Source organism: Limanda limanda, chromosome 16, assembly GCF_963576545.1.
Source record: "Limanda limanda chromosome 16, fLimLim1.1, whole genome shotgun sequence".
Lineage (NCBI taxonomy): Eukaryota > Metazoa > Chordata > Actinopteri > Pleuronectiformes > Pleuronectidae > Limanda > Limanda limanda.
Window position 1 is genome coordinate 17,362,848 of NC_083651.1, and position 20,126 is coordinate 17,382,973.

Genomic DNA, 20,126 nt, shown 5'->3' on the forward strand with positions numbered 1-20,126 from the left:
TTATTTCAACAGGAACATTGATCCATTTTGATCAGTGGACATCAGCGCTGGGCTGCAGTCACCATGGCCTCTGCCGCAGACGAAGCCTGGGAGAGTTTCATTGGAGACATCAGGCCGAGGCTGAAGCAGCTGGTGGAGGTGCAGCCGCTCCTGGACCATGTGCACTTCATCGGCCCAGAGGAGAGGGACCTCATCCGACAGAAGGCCAAGGCGGAGGGGAACCGAGCGGCCGCCGACCTGCTCATCGACGCGGTCCTCAGGAGGCCACATCCCGCCGGCTGGTTCCGGGCCTTTGTGGACGCGCTGGTGAGCTCAGGCTGCGATTATGCTGCGGACATCATCCAGTCCGAGCTCCCCGAACCTGAGGTGGAGGCAGAGAATGATCAGTGTGTCCGGCTCATCCAGTTACTATCCCCCAGTCTCGTCCAGATGAAGACCGAGGAGGTGTGTGTGCACTGTCTCGCTGAAGGCCTGGTCACCAAAGAGGACTCCGAGATTGTGAGTGGGTGAGATTGACAGTGAGAGTCACATGTAAAACCACTAATGACGATTTATTCTATTCAACTAGTAGTCATTTAATAAATACTTTTTATTCTATGAGTGCATCCGTCTCAAGAGGCCACAGCAGCCATTCACAATAAGTCACAACATGTCAACACATGCAGGACTGCACTCTTTACACAACTTTTGTTCCTGCACTTCCTCTGACTCGACTCTGGCCACAAGATGGCAGACTAATGCCCTGCTCAGCTTTGCAGGACACCACACTTCCCTGACGATTGGATAACAACCAGTCAAAATCCATTTGATTGTGTTCATCATGCTGCAGATTAAAGCTGTTACAGTTCCTTGATGATTGCATAACAACATGTCTAATCCATTTGATTGTGTCCGTCATGTTGCAGATTAATGCTGAAACAACAAGCAGAGGACCCAGGAGCGGAGCCCGTGAACTTCTGAGAGGCATCGTGAGAGGTCGACCGGGGTGGTTCTCAAAATTTCTCAACATCTTGCGTGAGACTGAGCATCAGTCCCTGTATGAGCTGACGGGAGGGTCACCTGACTGCAACAAGGAAGGTGGTGAAACCTCAGTGGAGCACACACCCATGTTAAGGAATGTTACTTGTGCTGAAATGTTAAGGAATGATCTGTTGAACAGGTTCTTGACGAGTGCAGCCACCTTTCTTATTCCAACTTTAACTCGAGCTCACAAACTTTAAAGTTTCAGTGTGTAGAAACTAGTGACATCTAGTGGTGAAGTTGCATGTTGCATCATTCATATCCTATATATCAACATTTAATAAATTCTTATTAATTCAATATAATGTATTTGTACGTAGATATGAGGGTATATTAGTACAATTAATACATAGTGTAAAAGTTGTAATAATATTAAGATATGTCCTCGATGCTTTTATTTTGGGCACAAATGCTGTACAATGATAAGATGATGAAAATATATTTATTTAAATGAAAAACAAATACAAATAAAAACATCAATTGCAATGCAGAGTAAGTAAAGACCTGTTATTTGTAACAAGACAATGTTTACAGATACAAGTAAGATCAGTAACAAAAATATAAAGCCATGAACTAAAAACTAGACTAAAATAGGAATAGAGCAGTATTAGAAATTACTCATGCAAATTAATTATTGCCCATGAAAATGAAGATAATATTACAGTAATGATACTGCAGAAAATAACAGGATAATGCTTTCAGGAAATCCCCTTGTATTGTTCACCTCTCTTGTATTCGAGACGCAACAGAAACCTCACAGACAGATACTGTTTCGTATTTGGTATTTTGGGTGAACTGACCCTTTAACAGTGCATTGGTTTCGATGTATCTCCTGTGTTTCTCGCCTGTGATTTTTACATTTGGACTGTTATCTTTCTGTAGGACTTTTCACAGGAGCGAGCACTGAAAACGAACAACTGCCAAAAAGCCCAAAGCCTTCACGATCAGGTGATTCAACCTTCGCTCCCCTGAGATTATATTGTATTTGAATTATGTCAATAACCTGAACAGGTTGCTGCTGTTCTGCCCCCGGTCGATCCCACACAAAAACCAAACACGTCTCTACAATGAATGGATCTATAGTATCATACAGGCTGTGTGTGTAAAAGTGGAGCGTTGCCTTCCTGACACCAAAGAATACGTTCCATGTGTGTACCATAATCAACCGCATAGAGGTCAGAGAGGACAGCGCTTCAAATGTAAACCACATGCCGACTCCATATTGTGGAAAAATGTAAAGGAAAACATTTTATTCAAGTTGCTGTGAAGTCGGGGGGCCCTGCTCTCCACCTCCTGATTTACACTGGGCCAACGTTCTTTGATCATTTCAATAGTTTCTGCATCAGCGTCACCTTTTTTATTGCACGGTTATTATTATGTGGACTAACAAGAGAGTAGCAATGAACGGAAAACGTGTGTGGTTACAGTCCAGTTCATCCCATGCATTTGAGTTGTACCATAAACACTGACTGTTGACAGCACAGATCACATGTGAGATGGTTTCACCCGTCTGTGAGGAGAGCTGCATAGGCAGAATTATTTGTGTGCCCTTCTGAAATGAGTTTCACTGAACCAAATCATATCGTCAAACAGGCCCGTGGCTCTTTCTCTCCTTCCATCAAACACAGCTGATTGTTGACTTCCCTTCTCTAATAAGTGGAATGTCTGGGAACTGCTGGTAAAAGCCGAGGGGGGGCTTCACCGGCCGATGTTTACTTCCTATTGTTGTTAAAGCTCTATCTTTCCGTCGAGCAGAGAGGTGTCTACTTAATGTAGTTGCTTATAACAGCAACTTTAACCTCTGGGAGGGAAAATTAAAAGCTGAGCTGAGAGAAAAAATATGCTGATGTGGGGGTTTGAACTCATAACGAGGGGCGGAGATGTTAGAGAGAGGAGCTGAGGGGAAAGGGTTCCTTAGTCATGATGTCTCCACGTCCTGGACAGCGAGTGAGTCACAGCTCGGCAGCAACTGAAAGGCAGACTGAAGTGGAGAAAGTTTGCTGTCAATAAAAAAACGTTACAGAAAATCACATGATGGAGTCATACACCACTGGCAATTCCCCCAAATGGGAATGATAAAAAAATAATTACAGATGTGAGCTTGTGCAAGGAAATTAGTCCCAGCTGTTGGAGTATTTTTCGAAAAATCTGAGGTCTGTTAAATTGTCACAGTAGGTTGGTGAATTATAGTTTTACATTCGTGAGGAAAAAAGACATATTTGTACATGGACGATAGCATCTGCTGCACATGTTGGCCTATCTTGTAGGTGTGCACGTCCTCACTCCATAACACATTGTTTTATAGGTGTTCCACTCAAGTTAATTTAGTATTTTTAATAGCAGCAGTGAGCAAACATTCCAGTACAAAACCAAAACCACCAACAGTGACTGGCACAGCATTTTCTTGCTGCCAGTGCCTGTAATTGTGGGTTTGCTGACACGGACAGAAGTTTTGTCTCGTCTGAACCTCTGCTCTGCTTCACAGACGGGACTGTCCCAGAAGCAGCGGCCAGAGGCCCGGAGAGCACTGATATTCAACTGCGAGATTATCAGATGGATGTAGCAAGACCTGCCCTGGAGGGGAAAAACATCATTATATGCCTCCCGACAGGAAGCGGTAAAACCCGAGTTGCAGTTTATATTACCAAAGAACATCTGGACGGCAGGAGGGCCGAGGGGCAGTCGGGGAAAGTGGTCGTGCTAGTGAACAAGGTACCGCGGCCTAAGTCTGGTGTTCCTGACTTATTGCTTTGTACTGTTACGGTAGCCTACTTCTGTCCCCTTCACATCCAAAGACAACATTTTATCTTTCACTCAGTTTGCACATGTGGGTCAGCTCGCCACAAGTTACAACCCACAAGGTTTAGATTTCCCCTCTACTTTGTTACTATTTGGCTCATTTGATCTCCTCTGCAGTGGGAAAATAATCACTTCTCACATTTCTTCCAGAAGATTTTCTTGCTATGAAACTATTTAGTTGAAAAAATAGCGATGGTATGTGACTGAAACTCACCCTAGTGATTCTTGCTTCAGTACAAGAAATAATAGAATAATACCTCAGGCTATTGTTGAGTCTCCTCCTTGAGAAACAATGAACAATTGAAACTTATGAATCATTGCACAATTAAATTGAAACCTAGCCCCTGTCAAAGTTAAAAAAAAGTTAAGCACATATGCACAACACTGCTGTCAAAAAATCCATTAACACTGCACTTATTATGGTCGAGAAAAACCACTTTCAAAATCATTTGTAGCCATAGATACATTTTTCACATTTAGTTAACTGTGTTTCTTCTTTGTCTTTTAATGAAGCTGCACCTTTATTGTATAAAAAAATGGATCTGCTCTGTTTCCCTGCAGATTCCTCTCGTCGAGCAGCATTTTTCCGCAGAGTTCCAGCCTTTTCTGAAGCCCACATACAAAGTGGAGCGAGTCAGCGGAGACTGCCAGCTCAAAATCTCTTTCACGGAGATCCTGAAGAAAAATGATGTCGTCATTTGCACAGCCCAGATTCTGGAAAACCACTTGGAGAGGTCTATCACAGGAGAGGACGAGGGCGTGAAGTTAAGCGGTATGCTCTCTTAAAAACAAGGGGTTTTCCTTCCGTTTTTTTCTTTAGATTCAGTCAAATCGATCTCACGAAACCCATTAATGAGCAAGGATTCTTAAAACCTTTAGCTAAAGTCTGTCCAGGCTCAAACCACAGACACTGACAGGCTTTGGAGCAAAACACCTCATCTCCGCTTCATCTCCCCTGATGATACCTGACAGCCTCTTGTCAAAGTATTCCAGCTCTGCTCTTCACTCCTGTTGGCACTCTCCACTCCAAGGTGGACTAGCCATCTCAGTGGAACATATGCTGTTTGCTGAAACGCCTGAAAGCGTGTCCTTATTTTTTTTCTTCTTCATCCTAGCTCCTGGTTTCCAGGCCACACGTCTGTTCAAGCCATCAGTGTGTGGCTGATCAAATTCACATGAGAGCTTCTATCACCCACAGCACATCAAGCTGCCACTCTCCGTGCTCTGTCTCTCGGGGGACACATTTGTATCACTCTGAGTGAACATGTAAATGTGAATGATTGTGAGTCGCGTATACGAGCTGCTGGGCACTTTTTTTGTGAAAGACACAGTAGCTCAAGTTATTTTTGGGAGCAGAGAGTTTTTCCAGCAAGTGTTATTTTGTGGCTTGAAGTCCTGCGTCAAAAGTTCCTGGAAAAATCCTGGCTTGTGTGGGAGGATCATTCTTACAGAGGGATGCTATAATCTGTGAGGGACAATCATCCCTGTTTATTTAAGAAACTTAAACGAATAACAATAAAGTAGGCGTGTTTGGGTGAGAAGATTATTGTTTTTCTAAAGATGTGAGTAATTCTATCTAAGGACATTATTGTTCCTGTGACAAAAACAGAAATGTATAAGCTCTTGTTTTCAAAGCAAGCAGTAATCTTACTCAACAAGGACTTTATCAAAAAGATTGCTCTCCGTCACATACAATACGTTAATGTAACATTTTTGTTTTCCTCTGCCTCTGTAGATCTGACACTGATTATCATAGATGAGTGTCACCACACCCAGAAAGGAGAAGTCTACAACCACATAATGATGCGCTACCTGAAGCAGAAGCACAAGAATGAAAAGATGAAGAAGGAGCAGAAGGAGATTGTGCCCATTCCTCAGATACTTGGCTTGACTGCTTCACCCGGGGTCGGGGGAGCCAACAATATGAAGAAGGCGGTGGAGCACATTCTGCGAGTAAATGCACATCAGTCTATGCGGACAGAATATTAGCTAATTTCGTTGAATGTGATGCTAGATTTAGCCGCAAAAAACTGAATATATATTCACATTAACCATGTAAACATAAATCTGCCCTTAAAACAGATGTGACAATTTCATAGACTGTATAAAAAGATGGATTATGCGTCTCTACTTTCTACATTTGGAGTCAGTCTAAATTTATTTGACGTGTACAAACGTAACAGAATTATGTGTTGTCCTTATATGGTCTTATTGTGTTAAACTTATGGTCTGAGGGAGTATTTCTTTTCACAGCTTTGGTCAACTACTAGAATAGTCATGTGTCACTATCAACCGTATGAGTTTCTTTTTTGTGGTTTCATTTCTTCAACAAAGCCGTTCCCTACTTTCTCCGCATTGTTTATCAAGAATTCTGTTTATCCAGTTGAGCTGCTTCCAAAGTTCCACCCTGCTCATGCACACGGGGCAGCCATAAACTTTCCTACTGCCACGATAGAAAGAGAAAATTGAAAACAGCCTTTCGGTTTTTAACTCAGTGTTACACATGCAGACATTTGGTTGAAACAGACATATGTATTTTGATTCATTCACCACCATAAATCCGTGTTTGTGTCACAGATCTGTGCAAACCTGGACGCTTCCAAAATCATGACGAGCAGCCTTGGGGACTGCAAAAAGTCTCCCAATAAAATGACTCTAAGTGTTGAAGACAGAATGGAGGTACGTTTGTTTCACAGTGGAGTTGCCATTTTAACAAGTTTCTCTGGGACTGTCATTACAAGTCGTGAGGTCTTGGATATCTTTTTCAGGATCCCTTCGGTGATGTTATTAAGAAAATCATGAATGCCATTCACGCTCATGCAGATCTGAGCACCAACTGTGACCTCGGTTCCCAGCGTTATGAACAATGGATTGTTGTAACGGAGCGAGAAGGTGCGTAGAACTTATCACATGAATTAGGATTCTCATCTTCAATTACTAACCCTTGTCCCTGTGAAGTAACATGTTAACATACCACCGGACTTTTCAGAATCTAACACCGATTTCATTCCTTTTTTTAGCTGCAGCAAAGGAAGATCACAAAGTACGGGTTTGTGCAGAATACCTGCGACGGTACAGCGAGGCGCTGAATCTCAGCAACATCATCCGCATGTGCGACGCCTTGGAAGTCCTGAATGAATACTACGAGAAGGAGATACATACAAAAATGAACCCAGATGACATGCAGATCATACAGATCACAGACACTGAGAGATTCCTCTTCAATTTGTTTAAAGGTACAGTATGGAAACTTCTGCCACACAGACTTGGTGTATTGACAAGAAAACTGAAAAGTAGGAAGGAAGATGTAGCTGAAAGTTGAATCAGTGTGGAGAGCACTGACCTCTGTTATAGACTGAGTGTTGTAGTCAGATTTCTGAATTGAAAACCTTATTTTTCAAACTTGAAATAACAGTAACAATCTAAAATACTTTTTAAAGCTCAAATCATGAGGCTAGTGAAGATGCACACCTCTAGTAGTCACTCAGTGATTAATCACATATAGAAATATAATTCTTTGATTTGATTGATTTTATAGTGAATCATTATTTTTTATAACAAAGAAAAAAGAATTAGGTGTGACAGGAATTTAATTTTAAATAATGTGAATTATTTAAAACATGCATTTTAATCATAAAAACGTCTGTCATGACATTAACAACTTGTGTATACACATTTTTGAGTTCTTTCTTCTTGAGACGGTGTTCATGTGAAATGTTATAGTCCGGAACACGTTTTTCTGATCACAAACCAAAGTTTAAAAAATAAGAAGGTCTTTTTAACCATGAGCAAGTGGATTTAGGCTACTCACCAGTCTTATTGCTAAGCTAAGCTACCCACCTGCTTGCTGTAGCAATACATTTACCCGACAGGCACGAGAATGCTAGGAATCTTCTTATGTAACTCCCAGACAGAAAGCCAACACATGGAGCTATGCCTTTAACCTCTAAAACTAAATGAAAACTGGACTTCTTCTTTCAAATCTGTGTCCTGCAGAGAACAAGGAAGAGCTGCAGACTCTTGCGGGGAATCCACAGTATGAAAATGACAGCCTGTCAAAGCTGAGAGGTAAAATCCTGCATGAGTTCAGCAGCAGGGAGGAGGCCAGGGGGATCATTTTCACCAAAACACGCATCAGTGCCATCGCTCTAAGCAACTGGATTCAGGAAAACCCAAAGTTTGCTGACATAGGAGTGAAAGCCGCGTATGTGATTGGAGGAGGAGACCAGAGTGTTGTCAAACCAATGACCTCTGTGAGTACACACTGCAAACACTATTCTACTCCCAACACCATGTGCACCTAAAATCCAATTTACACTTCCCATCACATTTGTGTCAATCAGGCAGAACAAAGGGACGTGTTGAAAAACTTCCACAAAGGAGATGTCAACGTGCTGATTGCCACCACGGTGGCTGAGGAAGGTTTGGACATAGCGGCGTGCAATTTTGTCATCCGGTACGGCCTTGTGACCAATGAGATTTCTATGATTCAGGTTAGTGATGGCAGTAAATGAGTCAGAGCCTGTTGATTATTGCTGTTGAGTAATTCAGGTAGTTACAATGTCTGTACTGACTCAGTCTTTACCCTCTGCAGGCTGAAGGTAGAGGGAGAGCTGAGGACAGCACCTACACTCTGGTCGATGTCAAGAACTCTGGGGTTGCTGAGAAGGAGTGGGTCAATGAGTACCGCAAGAAGATGATGAACAAAGCCATTGAGAACATCAGAGCCTTAGACCAAGCGGACTATAAAAAACAGGTTTGTGGGCGGGTCCGTCCCATTCTTGTGAACACAATATCTACAAAAAACGTCTTGAGGGATGAACTGATCAGATTTTGGTGTTTAAAGGTCAAGGTCACTGTGACCTCACAAAATAGTTATGACTTTGGTCTTGTGAACGCAACATATCTGAAAGACCTGATTACAATATAGTGGTTGCAGGTCAAAGGTCAATATTGAGGTGACCTCATGTTCTTGTGAATAATGGACAGCCATCAGGATTTCAGTTGGACGTAAGAATGTTAAAGTTAAAGTTGAGTGGACAAAGGTCACGGTGGCCTCCCAAAAAATGTGTTCCAAAAAAGACAACATATTAAATCTGTGAGTTGTCACTTTGACTCATAGATTGATTAATTCAATTTCAGTTGTCAAAGGTCAGTGTGACCTCAAATAGGTCTGGAAGCATTAAACTGGGGGCAGACTAGTATTATTTTTATGTCTTTGTGGCTGTAAGACTGTTCTCAGTGATTTTTTTTTCCTCCCCTTTTTCTCAGATCATAGATTTTCAATTTCAAGCTTTAACCGAGAAGAGGGTGATATTGGCAAAGAAGAAGCAGAAAAAGATGAAGAGTGAGAGTCCATCGGACGTGAAATTTACCTGCCGAGGCTGCAGCCAACATGTCTGCAACGGTGACGACATCCAGGTCATCGAGAGCATGCACAGAGTCAATGTTACTAAAGAGTTTAGGTACCATTTACAATTTAAAATGTACATTCCCATTATACTGCTACTTTAAGTGAATTAAATCATCTTGAATAATTAATTATACTAGATTTTTTTTACAGTGAACTTTTCATCGAGAGAGAAAACCCCTCTCCCCAAGAGACACCTCTGGATTTGGAGACCAAAGGCGTCATAGCATGCAAGAAATGTGGGAAGGTAAATGTAATCCAGGATTTTAGTTGTTGGTATTGTTTCAAAATTAGTTTTTGAATGGCTGATTCAAAATGTTTTGAAATAACCCATATTTTCGTACTTGCTGAGAGTGAGGTAAACTACTACAGCAGACCAGCGCTCAGTACAGTGGCCCTGAAGTGCACTTCATAACAGTAGAACACAACAAATCCCAAAACACAACAACGAAACACAACAACAAATTCCAAAATATTTGTAGTCAACAAATTTCCTTCCTGTTAAAAAGACAGACAGTGATTCCACCCAGTCAGTGATAAGCTATTGATAGCAGGTACCTGTACCTTTCCCGTAATTTGTTTGTTTTGGAATTTGTTGATGTTTTTTGGTAATTTTCTGCTCTGTTTTTTCATTTGTTTTGGTGAGTTGCACTTCAGGACCATTGTACAGAGGAGCTAGTTCTATCTACAATGTTCTACTCCTGACTTTTAAAATGGATTAAGAGAAAAGAAGGACATGAGCAATGATCATTCGTTTACACTAGAATAAGCTTTTTTCTCCTGGATTATATACAGCTGTTGCCACCAAATGGCATAAATATAACCATTGATTTGTGTTGTTCGTAGATAGACATACATGTATATACTACCACATCATCCCTTAATCATTTGAACCACTGTCCTCCTCTGCAGGGATGGGGTGTGATGATGGTGTACCATGGCATCGAGTGCCCCTGCCTCAACGTGCAGAACTTCGTGGTGACGCTCAACGGAAAGACGATTGCCAACTGCACCAAGTGGAGCAAGCTGGCCGTCAGGTTTTCTGCCTTCGACTATGCTGAGCAAGCCAGACAGATGGCCAGCAGCTCTGACGAGGACGACACTAATTGAATTCAAGCAATTTAGAAATGTTGGTAGATGAGAGAACTCAGAAATTGTTGTATTTTCAACTATGCATCACAAAGTCAGACTGTTAAAGGGAGCCACGTCTGAACTGGAGCTTAACAATTTAACATTTCCCTGTGTCTTTCCGACAAATGTATTAAACTTTTGCACGTCAAATGTAGATGTCCTACTAAGAGGCTGGAATTAAAGGTGAAATGTTGCTACGATCCTGAATGTGCCTCTGTGGTAGAAAATGAACTGGGAAAATAAATAAATTTCCTCTCAAAGCCCTGAAGTCTCATGAGATGGGAGCCAATGAAAGCCCCTCGGAGCCCACCTGTCATCACACATGCAGACAAACAGATGCTGATGAGTTTCTATGATATCCAACATTTATGAGTCACAACTACTGAGCCGGTCACAGCTATTTATAGAAGTCTTCTTTCCCACTTAGTATAGATTAGTGGAACACATACAAACTCTACTCAGATTTATTTGTGTAGAACCAAATCATAACACATGGCACTTCATTTTTGTGAAGCACTTGTTTAGATGAAGTGTTATACAAAGAGAATTATTATTATTTACATTGTAAGGCCACAACGAGCAAACAGAGCTAGATTTAAAAAAAAAAAAAAAGTGTTATAGGAAGAAACCAGCAGAACCAGAGACCAGAAACAGTTGTATCTTATTTTAGATCTGTCAGACTGATTGTTATCAGCGAAATTTATAGATATAATGATGTGATGATATAGCACCACTAGCTAATAATAACAAAGACTCGACCCCCAACTATATAGATGTATTTTTTTCTATTGCTTTTATTTAATTATCAATTAATCCATAATTTAATAAAACCATTCCCATCGCAATTGGCTCAGATGGTAAAAAACAACAAAAAAATGTATTAACTTAATTGAACAACTGATGTAAACACGCACGAGTCGGGTAGAAGGAGGAAATCTCTCCAGCCTGACTGTGGCTGTGCGCTCTCACATCTGACTTGTTGCGCCCTCGCTCCTAGAGCCACTTCCCAAGCAGCAGCAAGTTTGTGCGCTCCTGGAAAGTTCAGACTTCAGGGACTCATCACTGTCCGCCTGCCTGAGTCGGGCTGCGCTCAGGAATGCAGCGAGGAAGAGGGAGAATAAGGAAGAGGATCAGTTTTTTCTCATGTGGCCACATTTGCTCCAAACTCACTGCTCCGGCCGTTTTCACTAAGAGTGAATTGTCTGTAGATGTATTTAGTTTAAAGTGTCTTCAAACTCAAACGCCAGCACCAGTCTCTGAGGATTACTGAGCAGAGAGAGAACTTCACAGCGACTGCATCTGCACCATGGTCAGTAATCTATTACTCTACTGTGCGCTTCACTGGTGGAAACCAGTTTGTGAACAACAGACAGTGATAAAGTCACTTTTTTAAAGATGAATGGATTTGCATTAAAGTCAAAACGTGTGTGGTTTTAGACATTAATTTTTCAACTTGTGTGTGTGTGTCCGTGTTTGTGTCTTTTTGTTTGTGTGTGTGTGTGTGTGTGTGTGTGTGTGTGTGTGTGTGTGTGTGTGTGTCACCTCACAGGTCTGCAACAGGGTGCTGTTGGCGGTGGTAGGGGCGGCTGTCGTCATCACGTTGATCACAATCCCATCAGTCTATTTCAGCAGTAAGTTAAACTCCTTTCTCTTCCATCTCTCTCTCTCTCTCTGTGTGTGTGTGTGTGTGTGTGTGTGTGTGTGTGTGTGTGTGTGTGTGTGTGTGTGTGTGTGTGTGTGTGTGTGTGTGTGTGTGTGTGTGTGCTGCTTGTTAGGTGGGGCTATAATAACAAAACAAAAAATCGTATAATTTATAAAACAATGTTAACAGATGGATAATATTATCATCTATAAAACGTCTACTATTCCTTTGTTGTTAATTTGTTATGTTGCCTATATTTGTGGTTATTTTTTTGGGCTTCCCTCAACTGACAGACCAGGAAAACCATAATATGCTTTGTGTTTATTATCGTTGTCAAATCTCGGCTCCTCGGAGTTGCAGTGCAAACAGCGCCACCGTGTGACGGAGTTTTTTTTATTTTTTCATTCCAGATTTCACTTGAAAACAATGTACCAGTCAAGTCTCTCACATTTCGCTGGTCCTACATCGCATTAATGCAGCTTACCTGTAATTTCAGAGTCCGCTGCCATCAAAAGGCCGTACGCCTTCGAGGATTACTTCAATGACACCATAAGATGGAGATCCTACGGTTTATATTGGATATCAGGTATCAACGCCAGTCATGTCTCAATATACAAGTATACATAATGTGAATCCTCATGTTGTGTACAAATCTCTCACATGCATATTTGTTGTCCTTCTAAATGTGCAGATACAGAATATCTGCATAAAGCGAGCGACGGGAGTATCTTTCTCCACAACGCAGAAACAAAGGAGGAGTCAATATATTTGAGCAATACAACCTTTGTAATAACTCTAAATACTTTCTAAATAATAACACTGTTTTATCAATGTGGAATTATCGTTTAATACTACTATTTCCACTATCATTTTCACTGTAGGACCAAGTGGATGCCAGAAATTACATGCTGTCTGGTGATTATATATACGTCGCTTTTGAAAGCAATTTCACAGAGGTCAGAAACCTCTGGAGAATGTTCTCCAGTTTGCTTTATATCTGTTTTTGCAAAAGTTTGACAATTCTAGTTGTCCACTGTAAATGTCAATTTAATCATAGGAAACTTTATTAAAGTCTGAAAAAGTCTTGTGTTTAATATCCTACAGAAATGGAGACATTCATACACGGCCTCGTACACCATCTATGACAGGGAGCGTTCGTAAGTAGCCATCTTTTAATGTGACAGATTCACTCTGAAAAAGAAGAATTCAAGAAACTGTGATTTTATTTTCTAGGGTGATAATGTTTAATTCTTCCCTGACGTTAAATCAACAGACACTTCACAATGAAGTGAGTGATCATGACCTGCGATCATTTCCATGTGTCATTTCAGGACATTTGTTACGCCTGCGAATCTTCCAACTGTGGTTCAGTACTTCTCCTGGGCGCCAACAGGAAGCCAATATGTGAGTTTAAATGATCAATTTTGCTACGTCAGTTTTGAAATACACTTTGCCTGTGGGTGAGGCAAAATGGGATGATTGCGTTAGACAAATGAATAAAGGATACTTGATGAAGTACATTTATGAGTACATTCATAGATTTGTGGATTTCATGTCATTTGTTTATTAATTTGCTTATGGACAGTGCTAATCAACAGACAATATACTGTAAATGAGCCAATAATAAAGGCAGTTTTTACAAGGAAACCTGAAATAGAATAATTGATTTCATATATATATATATATATATACATGAAATCAATATATATTGTCATGTCTTAAGTTTGTATTTAAAGGTTTGGGTCATTGTTGTATCAGTCGGATTTGGAACATGTTTTTAGATAAAATCCTCAAAAACTGTCAAATTAATAATCTAAAATTGTTTAACGCAGGTTTACGTCTCAGACTTCAACATTTTTTACAAACCTGTTGTCACTGCTGAAGCCATCCAAGTGACTCACAATGGAAAAAAGGATGAGATCCTCAATGGCATCCCTGACTGGGTGTATGAGGGTGAGTGACAGGAACTGTTTCAGAGGTGTCCATGTGGCATGTGTACGTCAGATGATCATTGAGTTGTGTTCTTTCCGCAGAGGAAGTGTTTGCATCAAACGGGGCAATATGGTGGTCGTCAACCGGGAAGTTCTTTTCTTATCTGGAGTTAAATGATACAGATGTTCACAAAGTGGAGTTCTCCTGGTATGGATCGGAGCAATATCCTCAAACCGTGGCTGTACCGTACCCTAAGGTGGGATAACAAATATTAATATAATAATTTACACTGAAAATCACAATTTAAAGTTTAATGCACACATTTTCTAGTAACTTCTCTGTTAACGTTGTCCTTATCACAATTCATCCTCCACACAATGTGATTATTCATTACGAATGTGTAATATATTGTGTCTGGTGAAGGCTGGATCGACCCTGACCAAGGTGAAACTGTTTGTGGTTGACACCAGGAATCCAACCCTCCGCACACAGGTGCCGGCTCCTGCGTCCGTTTCTTCAGGGTCTGTAGATTCTCTAGTTTGCAGCAAGACTTAAATCCCTCCACGTTTTTTCAAAGCATGAGTCAAATACAGCATCTTCACGGTCTGCCTTTATGTGAAAGCCCTGTCGCTTTCTGTTGCCTTCTACTCAGTGATCACATTTTGTGCTCAGTGACCTGGGTTACAGACGAACGCTTCGCGGTGCAGTGGCTCACGAGGAAGCAGAATTACGTGGTCGTGCAGATCTATGACCTCGATGGAACCATCTGGAGAGAAATGCAGGTATCTGTCACTCCTCTGAGGATCTCAAGCATAAAATGCTCATGCAAGTAAATGCCGATTAACAGAATATAATATATCAACATCTCTTCTCTCTATAGAACTTTGAGCAAACAAGCAAAACCGGCTGGGTCGGCCATGTGAGTTTCCAAAGGTTATCACCATCTATTGATCCTCAGCACTTGATTTGATGGATAACCATAAAATATTTCTTTTTTTTCCCCCAGTATGTGCCTTTACCTCTTTTCTTTGCTGAGGATAAACTCAGTTTCTACAAAGTGATGAGCGACACTCAGGGCTACAAGCACATCCATTATATAAAAGATGTAAGTCTTTTCAACAATGCAAAAAGTCACTTGTATTTTGTCGCGAGCGTTACGTCATGTTCACTGTGGGTTTTGTGTCGTTAAGGGCAAAGCGACACCGATCACCTCTGGGAAGTGGGAAGTCATCTACATCTCAAAATTAACCAGTGATGCCATGTGAGTGATGACCCCATACATTTCCGAGAAAACTCCATAAACCTTAAAGCATATTTGCCAGTAAAACGCATTCAAAGCCTCATTTAAACTCTTTTCCACAGATATTACGTGAGCAACGAGTACAAAGGCATAGCCGTAAATAGACATCTTTACAAGTAAGTCAATCTTTTTATTGATCTCATTTGTTTAATCAAATTTTCCCTTTTCTTCATTATGTAATCATGGTTTTCGTGGAATCCTGGAAGACAGGGGGCAGATTTGGGATGAATTAACGATAGTAACGATATAATATTACGGCAGTAACACGAACTGAGTGACCGACATGTGCTGCTGCTTGTTTGTTCTTTAGACTTCTGATTGGAAGCAGCTCCTCTGCCCCTCAGTGCCTCACCTGCGACCTGAACCAGGACAGGTGTCAGTACAACTCGGCTTACTTCAGCCTGGACGCCTCTTTCTACCGAATGGACTGCTACGGTCAGTTACTCCCACCACCTTCTCTTAAGCAGTGATTCATCTATGGTTAACGTGCAGGAAGTCATCTGTGGTGCGTAGCATCGGTGAACCATAATCTGAGCTAAAATAATCATGTCTGAAGTCACACAAAAGACCTGATGTGTCATCAACTGTTTGTATGTTTTCTATTTTTGTTCTTGCCAGGACCTGGATTGCCCCTCTACACACTCATGGACAACAGGGGCCCAGGTGCAGGTACGTAAACATGCAACAAGTTTCATTAACTCACCCCAGGACAGTGGGTGATTTATTTTCTAGAATTGCATAATTTTACAGCAATTATAATCTAGTTTTGTGTTTATATCTTTGTATAAAAATGATAATCTAGTGTAAAATATTTTTGAAAATGCACAGCTGCACACAATAGAATACACGGTATTTTTTTGATGGATTAAGATTTCCCATTACAGAATTTACATGTGGCTTTGGTATGGATCCAGTCTTGGTTACAGTAAAACAAAACAGTAAACAAATAAAGAATCAAAAGAAATGAAATAAAGAATCAAAAGTAAGGTCTCGTAGCAGTTAAATAGTTTTTCTGTCTCAAAGGCTGTCATCACACGTGATAGTTACATGTGCACATCTATAATTTCTAATGTGATTAGTGGTTATTCCCTTTTTTTTTTCTTTTTACAGAGCTGTCCATCCTTGAAGACAACAAGGACTTGGGAAATGTTCTGTCCGAATTCCACATGCCCACGATGCAGTACGGCACACTGAAGGTTGCAGGATTTGGTGAGACAACACAAGCTCGAAGGTTCCCCCCAGAAATGTTTGAAGAAATATTCATAATTACAGACAGGGCTACTTTCAGCATATGTGCATAGGAGGCTTAAATTTTCCACATCTCACTTGTGAAATGCTGTGAAAACAGCTTTTAGGTTTCAACTCTGCACATTCACCATTCTGCACCATGATGGTCAAACATCCAAGTAAAGTCAAACATAAGTTTCAATGGATCAGATATTTAATTTACATGCATTTTATCATATAGAAAATTCAAATTAAGTTTTACTTTTTTCTATCTAAAAGGTCACGTCTTTCCTTAGGAGACTTCAAGGATGTGATGTAATTGGTGGATTAGTGTTGAATTAAAGACTTCAGGGAACAGAAGAATTGATAATTATTAGAAACTAAATTGTATGGGAAGACGTACTGAAATTTTCTAATGACACCCCATGCAGTTTAAACATAAATGTCTCTCTTTTATGTTTTGCTTGCCAACAGATCTGTGGTATCAAATGATGTTGCCGCCAAATTTTAAGAAATCAAAGAAATACCCTCTTCTCATTGACGTGTAAGTGAACAACCCCCCCTCTGCGCTAATCTTATGAAAAATTCAGTGAACAACTCTTAATGTGCTGTCTCTGTCCCCGTGCAGGTACGGCGGCCCCTGCAGCCAGAGGGTGAGCTACCGGTTCAAGCTGAACTGGGGCACGTACCTCTCCAGCTCACACGGGATCATAATCGCCAGCTTCGATGGAAGGGGAAGCGGTTACCAGGGCGACGAAATAATGCACGCGGTCTACAAGCGCCTCGGGACCTTCGAAGTGGAAGATCAGATAACTGCTGTGAGGTAAAAAAAAAAAAATAAGACATTCACATGCATTATTTATACAAAAAAAGTAAAATAAAAGTCCAAATATGTTTCTAGCGCTCTTTCAAATAATGCTTGATTTCTATGTTATAGGAAATTCATTGACATGGGTTTTATCGACAAAGACAGAATAGCCATATGGGGCTGGGTAAGTTCTCTGTATTTCTCATGTGCTTATCTTTGTTTTATCATGTTTCTTTATGCATTCATTGAATATCCTCAATTGTGATCTTCAGTCATACGGTGGTTATGTTACCTCAATGGCCTTGGGAGCTGGAACTGGAGTCTTCAAGTGTGGAATCGCAGTGGCTCCAGTAGCCAAGTGGGATTATTATGGTGAGTTTACATGCTATAGTGGGTGGATTGATGGATTCCTTCTTTAATATAATATAATTTTCTGTCAGTAAAAATATTTAGGAAAGATATTTATTTGGGTCTTTTTTAAGAATCTTTCAAATAGCTCAATGTGTATAGTTATGAGGAAATAGAATGTATTAATCCTAATTGTGTTTTCATTAACATTTAACCAGAAACAATGAGTCATTTTGTTTTCTCAGCCTCTGCACCACCACATTTCTACAGTAGCCCAGACAGGACAAACTAATCCCTGGCTCTGGACATTCTTATGTCACCTCTCTTTAGCCTCAGCGAATGACTTTCTGTGCTATGATCACCAATGCTGGAACCTCCTCTAGTCTCACCATGGTTTCTATTTACTTTGTCGGCTCTGGCTCAGGAGGCAGAGAGGATTGTCCACTAACTGGTGGTGAATTGATGCTTGGCTCCTGTAGTCCCCGTTCCGAAGTGTCCTAATATTGTCCTGACAGCTGTATTAATGGGTGACGTGTTTTGAGTGGTCGAGAAAACTGGGAAGTCACTACACAAATACAGTTCATAAAGTATTTGTAATTTGTGCAAAATAGAAAAGTCACAATTCAATTTTTTGTTTCCATCCGGGGAGGTTGGGGCCACGCTCACATTTCCAGATACACACAAAGTTAAAAGCAAGTATATCAGTGACCTTATGACATGGTCAGAATAATAGAAAACAGTTTGGTAACTACATTACCCCTCAAACATATTTGCTTGAGGTTAGAATCCTTAGTCAGCTTTTTCTTATTTAGAATAAATATTTTGTTATTTGTATTCATTTAATTGGCTGTATTGGTTTTCTCCTGCAGATGCGGTGTACACTGAACGCTACATGGGTACACCTACAGAGAATGCAGACGCTTACAAAGTAAATATCACACAAGCTCAAGTGCATTAACCTTTTACTACAGCACATTTCTGACTTGATACGTGTTATTAACTGTAGAAAATATCTCCTTTAATTGAACAGAATTCCACAGTGACAGCCAGAGCAAAGAACTTCAAAAATGTGAACTATCTATTGATTCATGGCACAGCCGATGGTACGTTCAACCATGTCATTCAAATACTCTGTTCCAGCCCTAGTTCTCCTCAATGTACGTAAGGCAGTGGGGCCATCTTGTTGTTCTGGGTTTGTACCCTCATGGTTGAATGCACTTATTAAAAGTCACTTTGGATAAAAGCGTCAGCTAAATGAAATGCAATGTCATGTAATGTGAACAAATAGACTGTTTTTCTCCTTGATGGAAACTTGAGCTCTGATGTTGGGTCACGTACTGACGGCACTGTCTTTCCTATAGACAACGTCCATTTCCAGCAGGCGGCACAGATTGCCAAAGCCCTGGTGTACTGGGAGGTGGACTTTGAGACGATGGTAAATATTGGCTCGGGGAAGTGGGACTAATATTGACCTTGATGGTGATTTTTAATGCAGGTTTCAAATGGGGGGGAAAAAAACATGTGTAACGTGTTTTGTCACGCACGGTCTCAAATATGAAGGCTATTGTTTAAATGTGTGTTATTTTAAATGGAATGAACTAATCTGACTTTGGTGTTCATTTCAGTGGTATACTGACAGGGACCACGCTCTCGGTGGACCGGCCTACCATCACATGTACAACGTCATGAGTCACTTCCTGCAGAAGTGTCTCCTCAATCCCAAATAGATGTGAAGAGCATGAAGGCTTTTTAAATGAAGATTACCACAGTGTTTTTTGTTCACTGTTGTGTTGCTGTATCTCACTGATATTCTGAAACGTCAGGTCGATCAACTTGTTGTCATTTTTATGTGCAATTAATATTTACTGCTTGTACAAATGAGAGTTTGTATTTTATATGGAACTTTTTCAAGATAGGTGTTGTTTAAATTTTAATAAATACAACTGCATGCATTTATAGTCAAAGACATTTTGTGAATAAGATGGCAAAGTATCTAAATTGCTCTGCCCTGATTTACATTTTTGGGTAGAGTGGGAACATTTGTCATGTTGTAATGAAGGACAAATAAACATTGTTTGAATAAAAACGGTTTCGTTGTTTTTCTCATTAAGTAGAGTTGAGTTTTGCTTAAAATAAATTGTCCCAAGTGTCTTATTTTAAGAGTATTTTCTCAAGATATAATATAGAGTTAGAAAATCTGTATATAGGGTAGAAAAGATGAATTATTTCTTCGTATCAACAAACTTCAGCGACAGGGAGACAGGTCCACCTCATTATGCAGGGATTTCAGCATTAATACCTGATGTTGACGTGAGAGAAAAGCAGTGACAGCTTATTTTACAGTCAATAAATGTACAAATCAAATCTTAACAATGTAGGTATCATCTTTACGTCGTGTGCAGCAAGTCCAGGATACAGAGAACAAAATTATACATCAACTGTTTTTGGAAATCCCACATTGTCCCTTAATATTTAGATACATGGGCACAAGCAAAATTTGAAGGAATGG

General features: G+C 40.5%; 2 protein-coding genes across 2 annotated transcripts; both read left to right on the top strand.

Annotated features, from left to right (window-relative positions):
• On the top strand, window positions 1-10,620 carry ifih1 (interferon induced with helicase C domain 1). Its single transcript, XM_061088143.1, has 15 exons — window positions 1-498; window positions 906-1,077; window positions 1,903-1,968; window positions 3,506-3,732; window positions 4,381-4,591; window positions 5,555-5,772; window positions 6,397-6,498; window positions 6,588-6,711; window positions 6,840-7,055; window positions 7,816-8,072; window positions 8,163-8,312; window positions 8,414-8,575; window positions 9,091-9,284; window positions 9,383-9,476; window positions 10,142-10,620. Exons 1-15 carry the CDS (start codon window positions 64-66, stop codon window positions 10,337-10,339), a joined length of 2,826 nt encoding a protein of 941 aa, XP_060944126.1. The 5' UTR covers window positions 1-63; the 3' UTR covers window positions 10,340-10,620.
• fap (fibroblast activation protein, alpha) lies at window positions 10,401-19,344 on the top strand. Its single transcript, XM_061088031.1, has 26 exons — window positions 10,401-10,412; window positions 11,910-11,991; window positions 12,499-12,588; window positions 12,694-12,788; window positions 12,884-12,958; window positions 13,107-13,159; window positions 13,334-13,406; window positions 13,835-13,955; window positions 14,036-14,190; window positions 14,358-14,455; window positions 14,587-14,716; window positions 14,815-14,853; window positions 14,941-15,039; window positions 15,125-15,195; window positions 15,297-15,350; window positions 15,545-15,669; window positions 15,853-15,903; window positions 16,345-16,443; window positions 16,936-17,005; window positions 17,090-17,284; window positions 17,399-17,453; window positions 17,542-17,641; window positions 18,487-18,545; window positions 18,648-18,720; window positions 18,979-19,052; window positions 19,243-19,344. The coding sequence occupies exons 1-26, from the start codon at window positions 10,401-10,403 to the stop codon at window positions 19,342-19,344; spliced, it is 2,250 nt and encodes a 749-aa protein (XP_060944014.1).
• The last annotated feature ends 782 nt before the right edge of the window (window positions 19,345-20,126 follow it).

Excerpts from the sequence above, each read along its gene's own strand:
- ifih1 (XM_061088143.1), top strand. The coding sequence starts at position 64 with ATGGCCTCTGCCGCAGACGAAGCCTGGGAGAGTTTCATTGGAGACATC. Across the intron at positions 6,712-6,839 it reads TGTTGTAACGGAGCGAGAAG|CTGCAGCAAAGGAAGATCAC; the intron begins GTGCGTAGAACT and ends TCCTTTTTTTAG. Across the intron at positions 9,477-10,141 it reads CATGCAAGAAATGTGGGAAG|GGATGGGGTGTGATGATGGT; the intron begins GTAAATGTAATC and ends CCTCCTCTGCAG.
- fap (XM_061088031.1), top strand. Across the intron at positions 13,407-13,834 it reads CGCCAACAGGAAGCCAATAT|GTTTACGTCTCAGACTTCAA; the intron begins GTGAGTTTAAAT and ends TGTTTAACGCAG. Across the intron at positions 17,454-17,541 it reads GAATAGCCATATGGGGCTGG|TCATACGGTGGTTATGTTAC; the intron begins GTAAGTTCTCTG and ends TGTGATCTTCAG.